The 24,120-nt window shown below is 41.4% G+C and overlaps 1 protein-coding gene across 12 annotated transcripts in view; it reads left to right on the top strand.

The window, feature by feature from the left end:
• The window catches only part of PKHD1 (PKHD1 ciliary IPT domain containing fibrocystin/polyductin), a 475,771-nt gene that overhangs the window by 154,860 nt on the left and 296,791 nt on the right, over positions 1-24,120 (top strand). For all 12 annotated transcript variants that reach the window (XR_006385080.1, XM_044252662.1, XM_044252680.1 and 9 more), the window contains one exon: positions 5,921-6,133. Coding sequence is in view for 11 of the 12 variants with exons in the window: in XM_044252662.1 (XP_044108597.1) it covers positions 5,921-6,133 (213 nt within the window). In the remaining variant the exon portion in view is untranslated. The remainder of the gene's footprint in view (positions 1-5,920; positions 6,134-24,120) is intronic.

The raw sequence follows: 24,120 nt of genomic DNA, 5'->3' as shown, positions 1-24,120 counted from the left end.
GGCTTTGGAGATAGAAATTTGGGAGTCACCAGCAATTTGCTTGGGATGGTGTTTAAAACGGGAGGACAAGGTGAGACAACCAATGCACAGTTCATAGAATGACAGGCGAAGGGGTAGAGATGTGCCAGTTATTGGGACAATCAGGAGGAATCAGGTAGAGGAGGCTGGGAGGGAAGGCTTGAGGGGTGAGTGGAAAGGAGGAAAACCAGCACCAGCAAGGGAGGGGAAGGAGTTTCAAGAAAGAAGGAATGACCAAGTATGTCAGAGAGTACTGGCCACTCAGGACAGGTGAGAACAGAGCATCAGACCTTGGGTTCAGTGGTGTGGTTGCCATCGTGATCTTGCCAGGACCAGGTCTGATAGACTTGTCAGTGCAAAGGTCCAGCTGGGCCTTTCCCTCAAGGAAAGGGAGGAAAGGAACTGAGGATAGAAGGTAGAATGGCTCTTTTAGAGACTTACTGTGTAGTAAAATATTTAGATTCTAAATTTTTACTGTGAGGGGGAAAATAGCTGGAACAGTGGGGCTTTTTTTTTTCCCCCCAAACTCATACAACAAATCATTTTGCGGTTATTACAGAGGATGGCTAATTGTAGGGTTAGCCGAAAGCAGGTTTTGATGTACTTGGCAAACATTAGCTAGCTGCTAAAAGTCTCTTTGACTTCCCTTTAAAAGAAATAAAAGGGATGTTTAATGGAAAGAAGTGATTACATGTAAAAAAAAGTTGTGTTCATTTATTTATTTTAGAGGGGAAGTAACAATCATGATGGTTGATTGATTTTTATAAAATTACCCAAGGTCACTTGTGGGACAGACTCGGCTTTCATGAACAAGCCATTGAGGGGTCACGGTCACAGGCCACCTTCAGCCCTGCACTTCATTTCAGCGTTCAGAAATGCGGTCAAGCCTTATAAAGTGAGGAATAAAGTCCTCCCTCTATCCTCCCATCCAAAGCCACTACGCTCCACAGCAGCCCACTGGCTATTTGTTTTAAGCTAATAAAGTGTGAGGATGCAACACTTGGGGGCTCGGCACAGGGCTAGCTTGAGTGTAAACCTTACATTCCTTTCCACTAAGAAGCTTTCATTTTGGTTATCGCTTTTAATTATTTCAATTAAAAAGAGTTGAATTCCTCATCAAACTCTCTTCTTAATTTACCTAGATTTCCTTATCCTTGCTGGTGATAAGGAAGGAGGGGAGGCTTTTTAGCTGGGAATAATGGTTATCACATTAATTAATTAATCCTGTTTTTAGTACTCTTGCCAACACAAATCATTCATTTTCTTTGGGCTGAGATTTCTCCCTTCATTAGCGTCATTATTAGTTCCCATCAGTAAATGACGTTTTTAAATTTCTGCCAATTTGTTTTAGTGTGTTTAATAGTTTGCTGGATACGACAAGGAACAGAGCCCAGGTTTATAAATTCACCCACTAACCCTTGTAATCTGCCTCAAATCCTGTTTGGAATGAGGCAAGGTATAGCTGCCTTAACAAAGTGAAAATAAATCATATATAAATAAGCCACTGGCAAACTTAACTTAGGCTAGCATGTGTTTTTCCTTAAAGGTAACTATGATCATTCTAATTAATAAAAAAGTAACCTGGGAGGGTTTGCCGAAGTGGATAGGGTGTGAGCTCTTCTGGCAGGTCGTCCTGGGCTCCAGTGCTTGCTTGGTTTATTCTAGGCTGAGACAGACCTCCTCTCCCAGCCCGCTCTCTGGTCTGCAAAATACGGAGTATGATATCAACCTCATAGGCTGGTTTTGATGGTCATTTCTGACAACATGTCTAAAGATTTTGACATAAGGTGGGTGCTCAGTAAGTGTTAGCAGCTTTGTTTTCCCTGTAGTAGTATTTGGATTTCTGACTGCATATGGGATGCTTTTCTCAAGTGAAATTCAAATTCCACTGCAGCATGGGTGTGTCAGGAAAACACAAGCTTCATGTTTCCATCAATATTGGCATACCTGAGCACATTCTTGAAGATGTCGATGTCCAGTGTTCTAGAGCTGGAAGGAGTCTCAGTGAACGCATGGTTCTGTTTTGCGTGTACATGATGAGAAAACATACCATCCCCAGCATGGAGTGGGATAGATTTGGAAATGGGTTATCAGAGGGCCACCAATTTTATGGGACTTACTGAGAGTCCTTCAGAGGCCAATAGTCTGCCCTCTGCTTCTAACGCTTTGTCATCAAGGTCAGTTCGGATTTCCTGCCTGTTTATAATGGAGGACTCATGCCATGCAAGTCCATGGTCCTCCAGTTGAAGAGAATTAGTTGGGACCTTAATGACATGTGACTGGGAGTGAAAAGTTTTAGGAAACAGGTCACATTTCTTCCGTTTCATTCACAGCAGGATTAAGGATTATTACTGCATTTCTAATGATTATTCTTGTCATTGGAACACCAGTGGAAGGGAAAATTAAAGTCAAGATCGCCAGTAGGTCCTTTGCAAGTCTGGAAGCCATGGGCTACTACTCCAGCATCAAGCCTATAGATCACAGGAGAGTTCTTGCCTCTCCTATAGTTTCTGTGAGCGTGTGATTGCTGTGTCATGTTTCAGAAGGAAAGGTGGGCCTGCCGATGGCGAGTTGTTGGAAGGAGGTGGTCCAGTAGTGTTTGCATGATGGAGTAACTGTGTAAATGAGTAGTAATGGCAACGGTGGTGGGGGGGGGTGCAGATGATGAGGGTGACAGCAGCCACCGCCAGCACTGCATGAAGTATCTAACAGGTGTCAGACCCGTGACCTGGGATCTACAAGTATCACTTCAAGAAATCTCATCATAGCCCTTTGAGGGAAGAACTATTACCATGTACATTTTACTGAGGGAGAAACTGGATACCATGTGGGGTACACTGTTCTAAACTATGGCTGCAAGGAGAGAACAATTTCAATGGTTGAATCCACGTCAACATCCCGGGCCTGTTGCTGATGGTGTGCGGCTTGGGTTTAGGAGGCAAGACTAGAAGGCTCCATGAAGGGGGCTGAGGAGAGTCAAAGAGCAGTGCTGGAGCTGAAGGTCAAGGATGAGGTGGTCTCCACACATGACTATGGGGTCAAATGTGTATGAATCACTATGTTTGCACTAAGATGGAGATAAACAAAAATAGCCTTTTTCTTAGGTCCCCCTCATTCCTCCAGTACATGTTTGAGACTTTCCAGTTGTGATTTCTGGAGAACAACAATTTGACTTGTAACTTGGCACACTGGATGGAGGACTAAATTTAGCAATTGAAGAGTCTTGACCTTCACTGCCGCTCACTCACTGAGACCCTCCTTACGACAGAAGAATCCGTTTTTTGAGTCATTTCTTTTCTGACATGTTGCCTCTTCACATCCTTTGCCTACCTTTGGCTCATTGAGACATGTATGGATTTATAGATTACATGCAATAACAACATCCTCTCTGAGAAAATGAGAGGGTGTGTCTATGTATGTGTGTGTCCATAAAGGAAATACAGATACTTAAAACAGGTTCTCTTCTAGAATGACATAATCATTTACTTGTTTACTCCACAACTACATAGTGAGTGCAAACCACCTATATCAGTCACTGTTCTAGACCCTGGCAATACAAAGGTGAACAAAATGGAGAAGGGCCCTCACGAAGCATGCCTTCTAGTGGCAGGTGGGCAGATAATAAGCATGTATATAAATAATATGCCTCATGGTAAGTGTTATGAAGAAAAACGTCTTTGGGTAAGGGGCTAGAGCATGTTATTTTATATAGACCAGAGAGGGAGATCCTCAGCGAGAAGTCAAGATTTGATTGGAAACAACAAGGAGGGAGTCACAGGGATGCTGGACAGAAGAACACTGCAGGTAAGGGAGCAACTGAGGCCTGTTGGAGAGCAGACAAGGGGGCCAGTGTGTGCAGGGCATGTGAGGGAAGGCATGAGGCTTACAAGATAATGTTGCAATGGACTTGGAGGTGGGTGGTGAATCATGAAGGGCATTTTTTTTTCATTTTTATTTTTTTTCATTTTTTTCCAATTTATTTATTTTCAGAAAAACATTATTCATTATTTTTTCACCACACCCAGTGCTCCATGCAAGCCGTGCCCTCTATAATACCCACCACCTGGTACCCCAACCTCCCACCCCCCCGCCACTTCAAACCCCTCAGATTGTTTTTCAGAGTCCATAGTCTTTCATGGTTCACCTCCCCTTCCAATTTACCCAAATTCCCTACTCCTCTCTAACTCCCCTTGTCCTCCATGCTATTTGTTATGAGATTATGCTGAGTGAAATAAGTCAAGCAGAGAGAGTCAATTATCATATGGTTTCACTTATTTGTGGAGCATAACAAATAGCATGAAGGGCATTTTTGGGCCCAGCATCAGGACATTGACTATTCTGACTGGGATGAGACATTGTCGTAGGGTATAGAAAAGAGGACCCCTGACTTTTCCAGTATGAAGTCACAAGTCTAACCACTTTGTTATAGGCTAGAAGAGTCCTATCCAGTACTTTTGCAAACCACATGTGGAGGGAGGTAGATTTAGGAATTCATGCAGGTGAATATGGTTGTTTACATGGGCTGCTTTAATCATGTTGGCATTACAGAGAAAATACTGCATGGAATGCAACTGTTCTAAATCCTTTGAAAGAGAAGTATTATAAAGGTGAAAGTATGTTTTAATACCTTAAGTATTTATTCTCACAATATAATTTTATTATAAAATAATATTCCTATGTTACAGAAAATTTGGATATCAGAGAAAACATTTGTATCAGTTAAGATTATTTGATTACAAATAACAGAAGCCGAATTTCTTTTTTAGATTTTTTATTTTTATTTTTAACATTATTTATTTATTTATTTGGCAGAGAGAGAGAGGGAGAGGCAGGCTTCCTGATGAGCAGAGAGCCCGATGTGGAGCTTGATCCCAGGACCCTGAGACCATGACCTGAGCCGAAGGCAGAGGCTTTATCCCACTGAGCCACCCAGGCATCCCAGAAACCGACTTTCTTTTACAAAAGGAAATTTATTGAGATTATGTTGGGTCACTTACATAATTGAAGGAAAAGTCTGGAAAATCAGGGTAGAAGTGATAGTGATCAGGGCATTCTGAAGAAGCTTTGTGGGGGGTCGCAGTGGCCTTCAGAAACAGAAGCTCTTCTCAGGCTCATTTAGATGCCACCACTGGAATAACTAAATAGTAAACATTTTCAGTGTTCTGTTCCCTCCTATGCCAAATTTCCATATAAAGCCTGGGTATTAGCCTGGCTTGGCTGTGGTAGGATGGGATATGATGATTGAATGTCCCACTCAACTGTATTCAGTGGCACAGAGCAATTTCTTAAGGAACTTTGGGTTTCTTATCAAAAGTAAAGCAAAATGGACGTTGGCCAGCTAAAGTGCTGTGGATGCCATGCTGGTAGTCCTAATTACATTTCCTTTTACCATTACCATCAGTCTTATAATTTTGGCATATTTTCTTCTATTCCTATTTCTCATTCACATGTTTCTTAGTGTTTCTAAACTTAATTTTATGTGCTGCTTTTGTCTGCTGTCAATGGCTAAAATGGTGACCCTCTCAACCCTTATTTAACCAGTCCTAAATTACTGGGCATTTAGAATATTGCCATTAAAAAGAACATAAATAAAAATGCAATGAATAGTGATAGCTAACCTAAACTGGCTTAGTATAGTACTTCTACCTTTGGGGGTCCAATCCATGTTCTACTGAGCTTCTAGAAGAGAGGGGGAGACAAAATAAGTCTAAATTGTTGCAAAAGTATATAAATGCAGAGGATTTCCTCAGACATTGAGCTTCTAAAAGAGAGGGGGAGACAAAATAAGTCTAAATTGCTGCAAAAGTATATAAATGCAGAGGATTTCCTCAGACATTGGAACTGTCAAAAGGAGGTGAAACTTATCCTTCTAAGGACTGACAATCTTCTCTTTGGTCATTAGGAGGCAAGCTGATTTTCATGGATCCAGGACCCATTGAGCTTAGGGCACACTCCATCCTCATTTCCGATGGTGGACAGCTCTGGATTGGATCGGAGGATAAGCCCTTCCAAGGCAAAGCTGAGATCAAACTCTATGGGAGTTCCCACTCTACTCCCTTCTTTCCATATGGTGTCAAGTTCCTGGCGGTGAGGAATGGAACTCTTTCCCTGCATGGTGAGTGAGACAGTTCACCAGAAGAGATGAGGTAGAATGGTATCCAGATAATGTGACAGTGATAGGCAAATGGTAAAACCCCTTAAGAATCTTCGGCTGTTCATTGCTGAGACAGCAAAGTTAATTACAGCATGGGCACTATTTCCTTAAATAGGAAATATTAGTTGTTATGATTCCTGTGGCAGACAGAGTATATTTGGTTCCCAATTATGTACTCCCCTTCCTATAAGAGGATTATATGCCTCCACCAAGTGCAAGGTGACTTTCAGTGCCTCCCATGGGGTGGGCCATACTTCTCTGTCCCACTGGGAGATGGGACTTAGCCATGGACTTGCTTGGGCCAAGGAATGTGAGCGGTAATGATGACTGCATGGCCAAGTAGAAGTCTTAGGAGCTGTTACACTGCTTTGGCCATTTGTCCCATTCCTTCTGCTGGAGAATAACCTGTCCCATGTTGGGGGACAGCTATATTCTTCAGCTTGGGCACCTGAATGAGGACAGTCAGGGTGGAGCTGCAGCCCACCTGCTGCAATCCTGAAAGTGAATGGGGATGATCTTTGTCTACTGAAGCCACCGGGATCGGTGTTTGTAACAGCAGCATAGCATAGTGCAAACTGACTGATGGGCCATTTACATTGATAGCATCACAAATCAAATAGATATGACTTTATTTTGTTGTGTCATGGCTGTCTTCCCTTCCTGGGAGCAGGATTTGCTTAAAGTTCTACTTAGAATCCTATCACTGGGGGGTTGGGTTCTTATGGATTTCTGGGAAAGAAAAGAAAAGAATAGAAAACAGGAATTAGGCTACATGTGTTTCTGTTGCCATTTTATCATCTTCTGATCACTTAGTCCCACTTTACAAAAATGGACATTTTTATTTTCCTGGAGATTCAGGAAATTACTAAGTGTACCAGGAGAATCCTCAGTATCAACTGGAAAATGTGTAAGTATAAAATGATGAGCTTCGAATGTCTTTCAGTGGATACTTATATACTTCCATACTTCCAGTTACATAGCATGAGCCAAAGGGAAGTCAAAATGTCGGCTCCAGATGGTGGCCCAGTCTCCAGAAAACTTGATATCATCGACATTGGCATTTCTATATTGGCATGACAACATAAATTGGTCATATAGCTATGCTGAGGGGTCTACCATTTTGCTCTGTTAAGGCTCTGTGTATTACACAGTAGTTCTCCCTTATCTGTGGGGGGCACATTCTAAAACCCCCAGTGGATGCTGGAACTGTGGATAGTACCAACTACACATATACACACTCTGTTTTCTCCTATAACTACATACCTATGATAAAGCTTGATTTGTGAATTACACACAATAAAATATTTACAACAAAAATTAATAATAAAATAAAGCAACTGTAATGATACAGGGTAGTAGAAGTTATGTGAATGTGGTCTCTCGAAAGATCTTCTCATTCTGTATTCACCCTTCTTGTGATCATGAGATGATAACATGCCTCCACAATGGGATGAAGTGAGGGGAATGAGGTAGGCACTGTGACGTAGTGTTAGGTTATTAGTGACCTTCTGACCAGGTCAGAAGGGGGATCATCTGTTTTCAGACTAGAGTTGCCCTTGGGTAACTAAAACCACAGAAAGCAAAACCATGGATAAGGGGGAGGGGGATTAGTTAGTCTGTGGGCCTCAGTCATAGTTCACTAAAATGCAGTCTTTTGCCTCTTTTGGCTTCCTATGAGAGGAAATGAAATCTTTTCATCAGGCATTTATAAAGTGTTGGCTTTGGCCAGCCAGACTGCTACATATGGGGGATATATTTTGTAAGGCTTAAAAAAAACCCGTAACTATCTGGACAGAAATGCAAAATGCCTACAGTATTGATTCTTATGTTCTGCTTTACGGAGGACTCTTTCCTCCTCTCTTCATCAGCAAGAACTTACATTGATGTTGTTGTTCAGCATCCATGAGGGTTTCTATCTATTGCGCATCAACTGTCGTCTTCAGATGTTTGCTGGGGTCCAGCAGCCACTTAGGCTTCTAACCCAATGTGCTGCTCTTTACCACTGAAGAAACCCAGCTGGAGAACAGCAAGAGGGCACAGGTCAATTTTTGCTATAGACCGTCAAGATGCTTAACAGTGGTCCTCTGGATTGACGGTCACTGTCCTATACAAGGCAAATGTTCAACTCTTGCTAGAAATGGACATACTCATGAAAGAGGGTGAAGACACCTAATTCTTCTACCCCGCTTCTTTCATTTCAACTCTACTCATGTTCACATTCTATCTGGAAGGGTCAGCAAAACAGCTCATAAATAAACCATTATGTGCCTGCCTTTTCAAAGGATCCTGTGCTCCTAAGCGTTTGTGTTAAAACAATTGTCAAGTTAAGAAAACCTTAGTGCCATTGCTCATAATCAATCAGTGCAGGCCAGCCAAAGCAAAGGAGATGTTTCAGATGTGGTTGGAGAATTCTGAAAGTTACAAATCAGTGTTACAGCTTCAGCCCTGGGATGTTACTGATATTAGATCCTGGATATTGGGTATTAGATGTTACTGGATATCCTCTCCCTCCCTCCCTTCCTTCTCTTTCTCCTGCTCCCTTGCTTAAAGTTCTACTTTAAGCCAGCTCCTCCTCATCTCTTTTCCTGCATTCCCAGGATTAGGTTGTCCTCACTAATGGGTTTACTCATTTCCCCAAAGTGCTACCAACATGGGAGTAGCTAGGATCTCTGGGCAGCTACAGAGCTTGCACAGTGAACAATTGCAAAAGCAAGCTATTCTCCTCTCTGAAATGATGCTGCCACATCTCATTCATTTGAAGGAAACACTGTATGGGAAAGAGCACAGTCACTGAGCGAGGGTTCTGAACCTTCCCCCAGTGTCTGTCAGAGAATTCCCCTCCTCCCCGCCAGCCTGAAGCTCTCAAGTCCCTTCTCCCTGTCTCCTACACCTCTGAGGTCTGAGATTCCCCTCTGGCAGTGCTCTATAGCATGGCTAAAATCATTACGTAATTTCACTGGCCTTTTCCCAGGGCCAGGCGTGGGTCTGGTGACACTGGGGCTTTAGGGAAAAACTCATTTTCTTTTGCTGTCAAGTATGCAAAACAGTGAGCCATTTGATTCACTGCTTTGCACCCAGAGTCCCTAATGACCCAGCATTCACTCGGCTTCCTGGCATGATGGAGTGAGACTCACCACCTAGTGTACAGAAAACTCTTCTCTAGGAGATTTTTTTTTAATATACAGGTTTCTAGGCCTCACCCCCACAGTCTGACTCGGTGGGCCTTATGAATGGGCCTAGAAACGTGCATTTCAGTGGGTGATCTGATTCATGTGGCTCACTGACTACTCGGAGAAATGCTGTTTTTAGTGGTTAATAGTTTTGGAATCAGAACTCTGCTCAGGTCTGGCACAGATCACCTATGACCTTGGGCAAATGAAGCTCCACAGAACTGGAAAACATGGTCCTCACCTTGTAGATTTACTGCTTAAGAACCACTCCAAAGTATTTGGCACACATTGACACTCAAGCAGAGTTAGTTACAGCCATTTTATTATATTTTAAGACCCCCCATCCCCCCCCAACCCCAGAGCACTGAGGACCCAGGGCCAATTATCTCATGTTTTCTTTTAGCAGGGAGAGCAAGAGGGGCTTCTATCTCAAAATTTGGCATGAGGCCAGCCCTGCCTAGAGATTTTTCTCCTTATTAATTTCCTTGTCTACCTCTTCTGATCAGAGCAAGAGAGAGGTTTTAGCAACATTCCCAGGCATCTTCTATTCTGTTCCCACCACCCAGGGAACACCTTTTGATTTAAATCTCTGGTGGGGCCACTGCTTCCCAACAGTGGAAAACCACCGTTCCTGGGTGTGGTTACAAGAGAGTCTTCTGGAAACTGTCTGCATGGGCCCCAGGATAGGCAGAAGCAGAGCACTGCCCAGCTATGAGGCCTTTTGGACGCATTTTATCCCTTGCATCCAGGAGGGACAGGACTGACTGACGGGTACTGATTTAGCTCCAGCTTGGGTCACAGAGAATCACACAAGTCATCTGCATGTGGGGACAATGGCTTTCCCACCCTCTCTTCCCCCGTCTCCTTCTTCATTGCCACCCCCTGGAACGCTTCTGCTCCAGCTAATTTCTCTCATGGATTCATATCGCTAAGCAAACAGGCTTTGCTATTCAGCTGTCATGAGGAAGGATGGAGCTGAAAGCACATTTCATGTTTTTCTTTTAATGTAGGAATACTCTCACACACACGCAAGGCCATCTTTCTCTTTCTTGGGGTTTGGGAGTGGATTGGGGCAGGGCTATTCTGTTCAGAATCTCTGATGGGGTTCAGATTGCCTAAGAGGTCCTTTCAGCTGCTCACTGGGATTCTAAATGCGACTCTGGGTTCTCAGGATGCCTCCAGAGTGGCCATCTGGGGTCTGGCAGGTTGTGGTCAATAAGGAAATTTCACTAGTGCCTTTTTCTTTCCCTACTCTGTCTGCCAATCCAGGTTCACTACCCCAAACCGAGTGCCAATCACTTGTCACGTTTTAAGGGGGTTGCTGTCAGCCTGGGCAACTTGAATTTTTGACAATGTAATTACGGCCCTTGCTTCCACAGTGGGAGTCTGAACAGGATGGTGGGGGTTTTATTGATTGTTCAGCAGGGAAATTTATCAATGTCTCTCACTTCATTTCCAGTTCCTCCCTGAGAAATTTGGCTGGCAGTTTCTTAGGAGAAAAAAAGTCTTATGGCCTTGAATGGACTTCTGTCTTTGTCCTTCTCAAGAAATTACAAGATACTGGCTTTAAGTATACATGGAAGTTTCTGAGCAAAGCTGGTATGTGGGAGTGTGGTTGAGGAAAACACTAGTGTGATTGTTATGAACGTAAGAATTTGGTAGGAACAAATAAGGAAAAAAATGAGTCTAACCAGGAGAATTTAGATATGGTTTGTTTTCCTTCTAAAAGTACCGAGTATCTTTATTTAAATTCCATGCTTTTTATAAGTATGGTGTCACGGGCACTGTTTGAGTTGCTAAAGGGCATCGGGCTGTCTTGAAGCACGGTTCCGGGTGCACAGAGTACGCCCACGCTATGGGAGCGTGTTTCTGGCTTTCACCCTCTGCTCCACAAAATCCAGATGTTTCCTGGAAGAACTTCAGGGGTTCCTAAGACAACGAAGTGTTTGGGGGCCAAGCAATAAAGGTTTAAATTGCTCAAGTAATCCATTGCCTATCTATTTGCATGATATCTCCTTGGAAGAAAGAGTTCCATTGCCCAAAGAATGATTAAAAGCAACTCTACTAGCTCATCCTTTTAACTGTGGTGTGTAGATCCTTTTGAGGAGTTCAGGGCGCCTCTCCATCTGATCCCTTCTTTCCCCAGGATGGATAGAGCTCGGGGACTTTTCCTACCGTGTGCTCTTTGTTGTAGGGTGTAACTTTCCAGAGCCTGTTTTGTCTTAGAACTGTTCCTCCAACAATAGGTTGTCAGATCTCTGCTCTTTTGTCACTTGACCAGCCACGTCCAGTTCTGTCTCCTTTACATCCATCACATCTCCTCTTGCCCCCACCTCTTACCTAGTTCTTCTAGACTGTGAGTCTCTCCATTTTTGTCTCTCATTCCTTTGGGCTGGACTATAAACCATTGCAGTAGCATGGCATTTTTGTGTGTAGCTTCACTCCTCTTGAAATGCTTGGTTTTCAGGAACAGACACCCAGGGCAAACAAACTTAGAACACAGGATTTATGAGATTTGGTCAAGCTCAAGGTGGACAGGAAGACCATGGGCCTTGAGGATGACTGCCTCCAGGCCCCATCCTGTCAGGACTCAACTCATAGTCTCTCATGTCTGCATCTCTGTGCATGTATTGGCTTCACTGGCTCCTGTTCCTCACTGACTACATCTGTGTGGCCACTGTGTTTTCTGGTTTCATGTGGACTCTGGTTTTCCAAAGAAAAGAGCTCTGGAAGCAGATGATCCACTTCTGATGTAGCCTCAAAAGGCCAAGAGTAGCCTAATGCCATGTCACAAGGCCTATGAGCCATTCACCTCACTTCATCTTATCACATAAGCATGTTGTCCTCTCACATCATCACAAGAAGGAGAAAAGGGTGAGTACAGTACAATAAGGTATTTTGAGAGAGAGAGGGACCACATTCACATAACTTTTATTGTAGTGTACTATTATGATTGTTCTATTTTATTATTAGTTATTATTGTTAGTCTCTTACTGTGCCTAATTTATAAATTAAACTTTATCATAGGTATAGATGAACAGGAAAAAAATAGGATACATAGTATTGGGAAGTATCTGTGGTTTCGGGCATCCGCTGGTGGTCTTAGAATGTATCCTTTACAGATAAGGTGGTACTACTATAAATGCTATGGTTTTCCTTCCTCCTTTTCAAGGATTTTGGATTTTCTCAATATTGAAGAGTTTCTGTGTTTTTCCCTATCACTTTTTTTTTCCAATTTATTTATTTTCAGAAAAACAGTATTCATTATTTTTTCACCACACCCAGTGCTCCATGCAAGCTGTGCCCTCTATAATACCCACCACCTGGTACCCCAAACTCCCACCCCCCCCGCCACTTCAAACCCCTCAGATTGTTTTTCAGAGTCCCTATCACTTTTTAACCACAAACTATTACCTGAGATCTTGTGGGAATCTGGAGCTGGTGTGGTGTATAAATTGGCCATTGGTCTTTGCAAATGGAGCAAGTGACTTTTTAGGGATGTTTGAGAGACCTGAATCTTCTAGACAGAAATATGACTCAGAACAGACTTTATTTACCTCTAAATTGCTATCTTCATCCATATTCTGATGGATCTTTTTTCCCTTTCCTTTAGCAATACCATCATGGGCACCATAGCTTTCCAGTTGATTTAACATATTAAAAAAGGCCAGTTCCATCTCATCCACTTCATTTTTTTTTTTTAAGATTTTATTTATTTATTTATTTATTTATTTATTTATTTATTTATCTGAGAGAGAGAAAGAATGATGGAGAATGAGAGGGTAAAACAGGTTCTCCACTGAGTAGAGAGCCCATTGTGGGACTTGATCCCAGGATCCTGAGATCATGACCTGAGCCAAAGGCAGACGCTTAACCAACTGAGCCACGCAAGAACCCCCATCAACTTATCCACTTTAAAACTTAAGTCCCCTTCTCACTTAATACTCCTTTCTCCTTCTCGAGCCCCTGGCCTGAAGCATTTGGAGGAGCAGGGGTTTGGCTTGCTCCTTTGCTTTTCCATCCATCCTTTTTACTCATATATTCTTGGTGCTGGGACAGATAGAAGAGGTGAGGCAAGACGGCTCACTGAAGGCTTTCTTGAAGTGTGTGCTTGTATCCTCCTTGAGGTGTGGCTTCCTCTCAGGACATTACTGGTTGACTGTTGATTCTTTTTCCAAAGATTTCTATATAAGATCTTTGGAGCCTTGTAGGAGACCTTCTCACTGTTTTCTAGCATAGAGCTGCCCGTCCCCTGCCTTGGATTTGCAGTGCCGTTAGATACCACCTTAGGGCCCATTTTGGGTAAAGTACCAGAATACTGGCTCAAGAAGAAAGTTAACCAGTCTTTGCACACCAAAGGTGTTCTACTTACCACCCCTTTTCCTGCTCAGCTATCTTTTTCAAATTATCTTTCTCCTATTCAATAGGCATGGGAAGCCCCACAAATATGCTGCATGTGCAGACATCTGACCTGGGGAAAAGAAGCCAGTCTCCTATTTTTGCTGGTAGCCCTATGCCTGGTACTTCTGAAGCCTTTCTTTCTTTCTTTCTTTCTTTTTTTAAATTTATTTTTTATTTATTTTCGGCATAACAGTATTAATTATTTTTTCACCACACCCAGTGCTCCATGCAATCCGTGCCCTCTATAATACCCACCACCTGGTACCCCAACCTCCCACCCACCCGTCAATTCAAACCCCTCAGATTGTTTTTCAGAGTCCATAGTCTCTCATGGTTCACCTCCCTCTCCAACTTCCCCCAACTCCTTTCTCCTCTCTAACTCCCCATGTCCTCCATGCTATTTGTTATGCTCCACAAATAAGTGAAACTGTATGATAATTGACTCTCTCTGCTTGACTTATTTCACTCAACATAATCTCTTCCAGTCCCGTCCATGTTGCTACAAAAGTTGGGTATTCATCCTTTCTGATGGAGGCATAATACTCCATAGTGTATATGGACCACATCTTCCTTATCCATTTGTTCGTTGAAGGGCATCTTGGTTCTTTCCACAGTTTGGCGACCGTGGTCATTGCTGCTATAAACATTGGGGTACAGATGGCCCTTCTTTTTACTACATCTGTATCTTTGGGGTAAATACCCAGAAGTGTAATTGCAGGGTCATAGGGAAGTTCTATTTTTAATTTCTTGAGGAATCTCCACACTGTTTTTTCTTTCTTTAAGTGGAGAGAGGACCTTCAGACTTCCCTCCATGGGAAGGAGAAGAAAAGGCGATGGCCTGTTTACCCAGGCTGATGACTCACTCCCATTTCTGAGAATTCCTTTGAATGTCCTCTTTTTGTTTCACATATACCCTGCGGTGGGATCTGTCCAGGGATGGCTCAGATGTCAGAGTTAGATTAGTCTCCTTTCTGTAAGCCCCAAGGAAATGTGTGCTCCCTAACTGTTCATGGCTCACTTACAGTGTGGGGCCTTTATCTTCTCTTTGTTTCCTGCTTGGGTCCTCTTGGTTGGTTTGAGGGAGCAGAAGTTCTGCTTCAGAACTTGCTACATTTACACCTATATGAAAGGGTGTCACAAGGGATATTAGGTTGAAAGGGAAAGCAACCATTGATATGTGTGTGTGTGTGTGTGTGTGTGTGTGTGTGTGTGTTTTGCTGTGATTCGTTTTGATTTTGGGATGGGAAGCAAGATCAAATTGAGGAGAAAAGGAGGAAGAGGGATGAGGAAAATTTAACACCTGTTCTTTGCCTTCTATAATCTTTTACTCAAACAAGCTTCAATTCAGTGTTGGGGTTTTGGTCAGCTGGTATGTTGTGGCTGATCATCATTATGTGGTCAAGTTAACTTGGAACCCTTAGCATGGTAGGATGGCCATTGATGGATGACTGGTTCTCCCTTTAAAGAAGATGAGGACTGGTCCTCAACTACATGCATGGGTCTCAAAACATAAGCAACACCTCCAGTGGAAGGTGAGGTGAGAATTTTCTTTATTATGTGTCATGCCTCAAAGAAGTCCAAAACACAACTATTCTATGCACAAAGGCAGAAATATTTCTGGTAAAATCAAATTGATTTTTTTTTTTAAGCTGACATAGCTTAGAATCTGGAATTCCTGATTTGGACAACAGTGACCTTGAAATAGTCTATATGAAATAGTTTCTTAAATTAAGGGTATAAACCACACTTTAAGGAACTTGTTTAAACACGTTAAAGAGAACCTGCTGTTTTTAAGGTCTTTAGGAGTTTAGGTGTTTACATGTAAATGCATACTCCTAATTAGAAATGAGTTCTAGCTATTCAATAATCCAAGTACAGCAGGAACCCCACTTAGAAACACATTGTAAGGTACTTTAAGTTTCTATATATACCTGAAAGTGTTGGCATTAGTCAGATCTTTTTTGGTTGCAAGTGACAGAAAACCCAATTTAGAAAGAAATAAGGGTATTTATTGCCTCATATAACTGAAAAAACAAAAAACAAAACAAACAAAACAAAACAAAAATTGGAGGCACAGCTGAGTCCAGGTGCTCCAATGAAGTCATTAGGATTTTGTTTCACCACAACTCTAGGCTCTGCTTTCCTTTGAGTTGACTTCATTTCCTTCCTTCCTTCCTTCCTTCCCTCCTTCCCTCCCACCTTCCTTCCTTCCCATGTTTTTTTTTTTTTTTTTTTTTTTTTTTTTTTTTTTTTTGAGAGCAAGAGAGGGAACATGTGCTCTTGAGCAGGGGGAGGGGCAGAAGAGGAGGGAGAGAGAGAATCTTAAGCAGGCTCCACGCCCAGTGTAGGGTCCCATGTCACACCCCTGAGATCATGACCTGAGCTGAAACTGAGAGTTGGACACTTAAGTGACTGAACCACGCAGGTACCAATCCATCTCTCCTCTCCTGGAGGTAGAAATGGGTCTCTGCAGCTCCAGGTGAAAAAGCGGCTGTTTTCCAATGGCTATTTGACCCCTGAGCAAATTCTAACATTTCCCTCCATTAACATTCATATCTCTCCTGTTTTTCACCTTTAGCTTTTAATACTAATGTATTATATACAGTTTATTTATCATATTTATTGTACTTGTGCTAAAGTCTTCCTTAGTAGAATGTATACATCACGATGACAGGGAGGTTCCTGGGGTTTTTTTTTGTTTGTTTGTTTGTTTGTTTTGTTGTGTGTTTTTTTTTGTTTGTTTTTATTCATTTATAATATCTCTATTGCCTACAACAGTGACTGGACTTGTAGTACGCTATCAAAAAATGTATGTTGTGTGAACGACTGAATGAAAAACTTGAGCAAAAACCTCAGGATTAATTTTGACCTTGTTTGGGTCAGAAGTCTATCACTAAAACCAGTACTATGACTAGGGGAAGTGGTATTCTTTTGGTCAAGAGGGAGTAAGTATGTGGACAACCACCCAGAACTACATTGTCTGAGGTGGAGCATGGATGGTTTATTAACATTAGAGATGTGTTATTTAAACAGAGTAAGAGAATGGACAGGTAAAAACAATGGCTTATCTACTTTATAAACATTTGACAATCTAACATTTTTATTACTTTTACTAATTTGAAATTACAAATTAATAAGATTTTACTGGCTAGTAAACAAATTCCAGTTTGTTTAGTTTGGCTGGGAATAAATCCCAACCAACCACTTGCTTCACTAAACAAAAACCAAAGCCACAGTTTTTAGAAACACAACTAATAGAAAATTTAGAATTAAGGAATATATAATAGCACTGTGTTTTTTTATATTTGATTATGGCTAGAGAGTATTAGTAAATGAAAGAGGTTGATTTTAAGATAGTTTTCAGTTAGGGATCTAGAACCACATGACTCTTGATTTGGATTGGTCACTTTTTTGTATAAATATGTACATGAAAGACAATGGCCAGCAAAGTCATCAGTTCTAAGCATAGTTGGCTCTTGAACAATGTGGGGCTTTTGGGCACTGATCCCTTGCACAGTTGAAAATCTGTGTACAACTTTTGACTCCTCCCAAAACTTAACTCCTAAAAGCCAACTGTTAACTGGAAGGAAGCCTTATCAATAAGTTAAACAGTCAATTAATCATGATTTGTATATTATATATATTTTACATTGTATTCTTATAATAAAGTCAGATATAAAGGAAAATCTTATTCAGGAAATCATAAAAGATAAAATATACTTATGGTACTGTAGTGTAAAAATTCTACATATAAGTGAACTCGTGCAGTTCAAATCCATGCTGTTCAAGGCTGAACTCTATTAAGACTTGGCTTAAGCCAAAAAGAGGACATCTAGTGAACAATGATGTATCATGTTACTAATTATTCTTACTAAGCTAGTAGGGGATGGACAACAAGCTTCTTTCTTTACTCCTTAGGCCACATAAGACATTGGGGACTTTGCTGATTAACAAAAGGTAACTTCAGTGTGGCCTGTGAGTTCAAGAAGAGAAGAGAACAGACTTGCCTTAATGCTCAGGGGAGAACCTGTGTGGCCTATTTTAGGCTTTTCTAGATTAGAGGCAGATTTGAAGGAGTTGCCTCCTGAACTCTTTTCCCTATCCCTGTGAGGGAGAAAAGGGTAAAAACAGAGACTTTCCTTTGTTTAGCCTGGTGAATTTTCTGTTCCCTAGGACTCTGCCATGTATAACCTAGAAATGATTGTTTGATAGCAACCTCTTGGAGGGTCTGAGTGGGGAGGCAGGGAAGAGAGCTGTAGGTATCTCTTAACTACTAAGGAAATTATTATTTCTTATCAAAAGCTAGGCGTTGACATGTTATAAATACTGGTACTATAGTAGAATGTTCAGACCCCACAAAGATAAATTGGGAAGGTATTTTTCAATTTAGAACAATTGATTTTTTTTTTTAAACCATGAGCTACTTCCTTCTAAAATACTAATCGTTAATAAAATGAAGTACTGAAAATAATACCTGAGGCCTTAAATTTCCTATGTAAGTCCCTTCAGTTCCAAAGTTTTTTCATGGATACATATATCATATTGGTTCTATTTATTTGGAGAATGCTGACTAATGCAGTGACTTATTCATTCCTGAGTAACATTATAAAAAAATTCAGAGAAAATCTTTGGAACCATAAGGATTTTGATAGGAAATTTAAGGCCTTTGGTACTATTTTCACTACTTCATCTTATCAACAGTTGAGATAGATAGGTAGATAAATAGATCATACTCATTTTATTTATCATGAGAACTCTAATATTGTAGATTATAATAAGCTCTATTATAAGGAATTGGCTCATATGATTGTAGAAACTAACGAGTCCCAAGATCTGGAGTCAGCAAGCTGGAGACCCAGGAGAGCTGATATATATAGTTCTAGTTTGAGTCCAAAGGCATAAGAACTAAGAGAACAAATGCTGTCAGTTGCAATCCAAAAGCCAGCAGGTTTTGAAATCCAAGAAGCGCTAGTGTTTTAATCCAAATCTGAAAGCTGGAAAAGTCTCAGCTCAGCAGTTGATCAGGAGTTCCCTCTCACTTAGGCTTTTTGTACTATTCGTACTATTTGGGTCTTTGATGGATTGGATGAGGCCCACCCTCACCAGGGAGGGCAATCAGCTTCACTTAGTCCATGGATTCAGATGTTAATCTCATCCAGAAACATCTTCACAGAGACACCCCAGAATAATGTTTGTCCAGTTGTCTTTGGCCTTAGTACAGTCAAGCTGACATACACAGTTAACTATCACAGTCTCTAAAGTGGATCCCATTTTCTATAACTGACTCTGTATCATATCTTGGACACATAACTCAGGAAGATAACAAGCCTCTGGTCTTGACACACAGCTTCCCAAGGGGACATAGCTAGCTCAACAGTCTGTTAGCTTCCTTTCAAGATTTCTATAGTTTACTCTCTCCTGCTGGTACAGGAGAATCTTCACTGAGCTTATCCTGACTCAGTTCTAGAACATTCAATCATTCATCTTCCTTTTGATGAATGTCAGGAGTTTGGGCTCTGAAAGTAGACTGCTTGGGTTCAAATACTATCTCTATCCCTGATCTGATGGAACTTGAAACAGTTCCTCAGTGTTGCAGTTTCTAGATCTATAAACAAGAGATGACTCAAAAACATTTCAGCCTAGAAACAGCTTCTTGGCTCCTTCTCAAACCTCTGTCAGGTTCAGCATACTCTCCTCCACCCCAGCCTCCACTCCATGACCATCCAGGTGACCTAGAAGTCCTACAAGATGTTCGCCTCCAGCCCCGAAGCCTTCAGTAGCTGCTCCTTCATGAGAGTGCCGGGTAGAGCATCAGCTCCTCCACCTTTTTCTGAGTGGGCAGCAGCTTCTGGGTGGCCTGAGAAGCAGCATGAGGTGGTTGGAGGCTATGACAGGGCCAGGAGTATGAGAGGAATTGTGGTTGTCTCATTGAACCAGAGCCTGCTGAGCCCCCTCAAGCCGGAAGTGAACCTGAATATCCAGGCTATGCACATCCAGGAGATCAAGACTCTCAACCACAAGTTTGCCTCCTTCCAGCAACAAGCTGCAGCACTTGGAGCAGGAGAAAAAATCCTGGAGTCCAAGTGGAGCCTCCTGCAGCAGCAGAAAAATGCTCGGAGTAACATGGACAGCGTGTTCAAGAGTTACATCAACAACCCCCGGGGGCAGCCGGACACACGGTAGGCAAGGAGGAGCTGAAGCTGGAGGTGGAACGTGACAACATGTCGGGGTCAGTGGGGGCTTCAAGAATAAAAATGAAGAAGAGATCAAAGAGTATGCAGATATGGGGAATAAATTTGTCTTCATCAAGGATAGGAATGAACATGATGGAGCTGGAGTGCCTCCTGGGAGGGGCTGACCCATGAGATCATCTTCTTAAGGCAGCTCTATGGAGAGGGGATCCGGGACCTGTGGTACCAGATCACAGACATGCCCCTCATGCTGTCCATGGACAACAGCCTCTCCCTGGACCTGGATGGCATTATTGCTGAGGTCAAGAACCACTGTGAGGAACTCAGCAACCACAGCTGGGCTGAGGCCAAGACCTTGTATCAGATCCAGTACAAGGCACTGTTGGCATTGACTGGGAAGCACAGGGATGACTTCTGTACATGAAGATGGAGATTTCTGAGATGAACAGGAACATCAGCTGACATCAGGCTGAGCCTGGTGACCTCAGTCGGTTAAGTGTCAGACTCTTGATTTTGGCTCAGGTCATGATTTCAGATTATGAGATCAAGCCTACTGTCTAGCTCACACTGGATGTGGAGGCTGCTTAAGATTCTCTCTTACCCTCTCTCAAAAAAAAAAAAAAAGTAAAGAGTTTTCTAAGTGTGAAACAAAGTATTAAAAAATACTTGTAGACTTACTATTATACAGGTCAGAAAATGGCATAAAAATACTGAAGTTAAATAACTGGGAAAGAAGCAAGTTCTTTATGTTCCTATTAAGAATATTACAAAGGAGGAAAAAAGAATATTACAAAGGGAGCCAAAGGGGTCCAAGCCCCACTTGGAATCCTAAAAGAACCTGAAAAATTAAATTTGAGAGGATTGTTCTGGAAACCTAAAAGGAGTGTCTTCAGTTTGTCTTTCTGCCAGAGATGAACACCAGCTATGTGTATGCAATATAGAAGTGAGCCATGTTTGTGTTAAATGGATGAAAAAGATGGAATGAGTGTCTGGGAATGGTTTCATTCTCTGTAAGATGAAAGTAATAATTCCAGTCTTTGCTACTTTGCAGAGTTGTTGTGAGTTAAATGAGAGGAAAGAATGGGAAGCAGTTTTTAAAATTATGAAGTGCCAGGATCTAGGTAAAATCCAATTTTAACAAATATTGAATATAATGTCCAATTCAACGATACTCTTCCTCCATGGCCAGGCTGAAAGCAATACTATTAATAGTATTGCTTTGATGATATGTATGGAAGAATTCTCTTTGAAGGAAAAATCACAAGCTCCAGCCCATGTAGCATTCCATTTACTTAGCAATGTTGAATTTCTTTTGGTACTAAAAAATGTAAAAAAGATGTCAAATAATGGCCTTCACTTGACATTTTAAAACAAAAATGATTTTTTTCCCTTAACAGTCAAATTGACCAAGATCAAAAATAGAAGTAGTAGAAAGTCTGTGCAACTGGTATTCATGAGTACTGCTAGTGTATATAGAAGTTGTGAGTCTTCCTGAGTTAATTTGGTAATTATAGTAATCGGCATAAAACTAGGTATATGCCTTGATATAGTGATGCCATTTTTAGGAATTTGTTCTAAGGAGGTGACCATGAGCATTCATAAAAACTATGCTCAAGAATGTCCACGTCTGCATTGTTCGTGAGAGAAAAATATTGGGAATAAACAGAGTATAAAGAATTACAGGATTACTGTATAAAAGGCACCACTTTTAATTGGGATACTATGATACCACTATGATGTTAAATAATATATAATACAGCTATTAGTAAGTGTAATATTAAGTAAAGAGAATATATTAATATGTCATATTAATTAAATGTATTACTCTATCAATTTTACTATATTAAGTAAAAAGAATTTACAAAAATGGTATGTCAAGAATTACAGCATAATTCTATAGTATGTAGAATATTATTTATATATGAAATTTTGTCAACTTGTGAACATAGGATAGAAAGGATGGAAAAGAAAAGACACTTATTAATCTATTGTAGTAAGATTGTGGATGCTTTTATTATCTTCCTTTAGCTTCTCTATATTTATATATATATATATATATATTTTATATAGTATTTATTGATTGGTTTTCTAAAAAGAAATTAATCTGTTAAAAATTAGCCCCGTTTTCCCTCATTTCTGTTTCCACTCTAAACCATAAACTGTAGCAATGATTATTAAAAATACTATCTATCTGGTCTGAAGTATACCTGAAGTTTTGTAAATATTTTTGGGCAATGAAAAGGAGTGGGAATTAAAAACATGTTATAGAAGGCTTTTGCTCTGAACAACAGGATTTTGCCCCGGTGAGTAAAGGACTGGCCAGTACAGTTCTATAGGGCCCAAGAATGCTATTTGTAAAAATTGGCCTGAAATCCTTGAAGCATCTAGGAGCAGTGTTACAGATGTTTCCATGTATCTTATAATTCACTATTTCCTGGGTATGTTGAGCTTTATCTTTATAGTCTTCTCAGTCACTTGTTTTTAATCACAGTAGCAATAGTAAAGCTCAGATTGAGTAGAAACCAAGGTTCGCCTTTCTGATGCCTTTAGAAAAGGTCTTCAATCAAAGCATGGCTCACTGCACCATCTGAGTAACCTTGGTTAGCCTTGGTCTAAACCTCTGTGCCAACAAAATGGTAGACTTTTTCTCAGCATTGGGAACAGACCATGCCCAATTCCCTTTCATTACAGTATAGAAATGTTTACTGTTCAGCTGTGGATGCAGCCAGCTGATCCGCACATTTAAAGGATTGCTCCGCTGAGCCTTCTTCTTCCTGCAGGCACATGTTCCCTGCTCTGTCATTGTCACCAGAGATGAGCCAGTACTGATGCAGAAGGCTCACAGTGCAGACACAGAGCTAAGCGCATACGGGATTCCTGGGCCAGGTTTTGTCTTCAGCCAGCAAAGATATCACAGCGAGTGGGTTCTCGAGGGCAGAGGGAAATGGTACATGAAAAATGCCCCATTCCATCTCTTCGGTCTGCCAGATAATCTTCTATTAATGCTAATGTCCCTGTCTCCTCTTCTGAAGTATGGTAAATTGGATTGCCTCCAATTCACAGATGCTTTGAGTTCTAAGAGTTCCCTTTGTGAGATGGCTTTCTGGAACTTAAGATGAATTTTTCTCAAAGAAGTGGTGATAACCTTGTAGTTAAGGACCCAGGTGAGCCCTCAACGGGCAATTTCACCTAAATCTCCTTGCTGTCTGATGCTAGCGGGAGTAGTGCAGCTGGCCACGGAGTATAAGACTAATTGTGTGGGAGTGTAGGTCCATTTCTGCCATGGAATACCAGGGACACATCTCTCTCCATTTAGGCTCTACTATCTTAGTTCTGTTCTTATTGAGTACTAGTAACAAATGGTGCACTCAGTCCCTCTGCCCTCAGAGTGGCTTCTATGGCCCAGAAGCAACTTTTGGCATAGTGCAGTCTCTGGAAGCAGAGAGAACCAGTTCAGATGCAAGGTGGAATCAGAAGTCATTGTCAGCCTTTCCCCAGTTTCTCTGGTTACTCATCACCTCCTCCTGCTGTCAGAGATAGAATGTGACTGGAGAATCTGGGCCAGCTGCTGCCAGGAAGAAGGGAGGAATGAGAAATGGTAGATGGACTGGGTTTTCTCTCCATCTCTTTCACCTCAAAGCTCTTATCCTGCTACTCTGCCTGAAGAGGGATAAAATGAACAGGGGGAATCGGACTCAAGAGTAAAGGACACTGGGCGGGGTGCCCAGACCCTACCAACAATGAAAGAGTAAAGAAATGGGGGAGGAATGAGTTTCTCTCCACTGCATTGTTTTGTTTAGTTATGGGCAAGTGTGTTATCTTCATCTTTTTTTTTTTTTTCCTTCTACTGCTTCTTTTAGGTTTTCTAAATCTATTCAATTTTGGAATGATGATGTTCCCATGGGCTCAGGCTTGGATATTCTTCATTTATAACTATATACTTTCTCCCAAGTAATCCTACTCATTTCCATGGATTGGAATCTGTTTATATATTTATTTATCTAACCTCAGACATCTCTTCTGAGCTCCAGAATTTTCCCTTGAATATCCTCTTTAATATCTAAAATGTAACCTGCATAAAATGGTGATCTAAAGGGTAGTATGTCTAAAAGTGAAGGCCACTAGAATATAAACCAATGAAGGCAGGGATTTTTGATTGTTTTGCTCACTACTGTATTCCCAGTGG

This window comes from Neovison vison, chromosome 1, assembly GCF_020171115.1.
Source record: "Neovison vison isolate M4711 chromosome 1, ASM_NN_V1, whole genome shotgun sequence".
Lineage (NCBI taxonomy): Eukaryota > Metazoa > Chordata > Mammalia > Carnivora > Mustelidae > Neogale > Neogale vison.
This window is presented reverse-complemented; position numbering and strand designations above follow the sequence as displayed.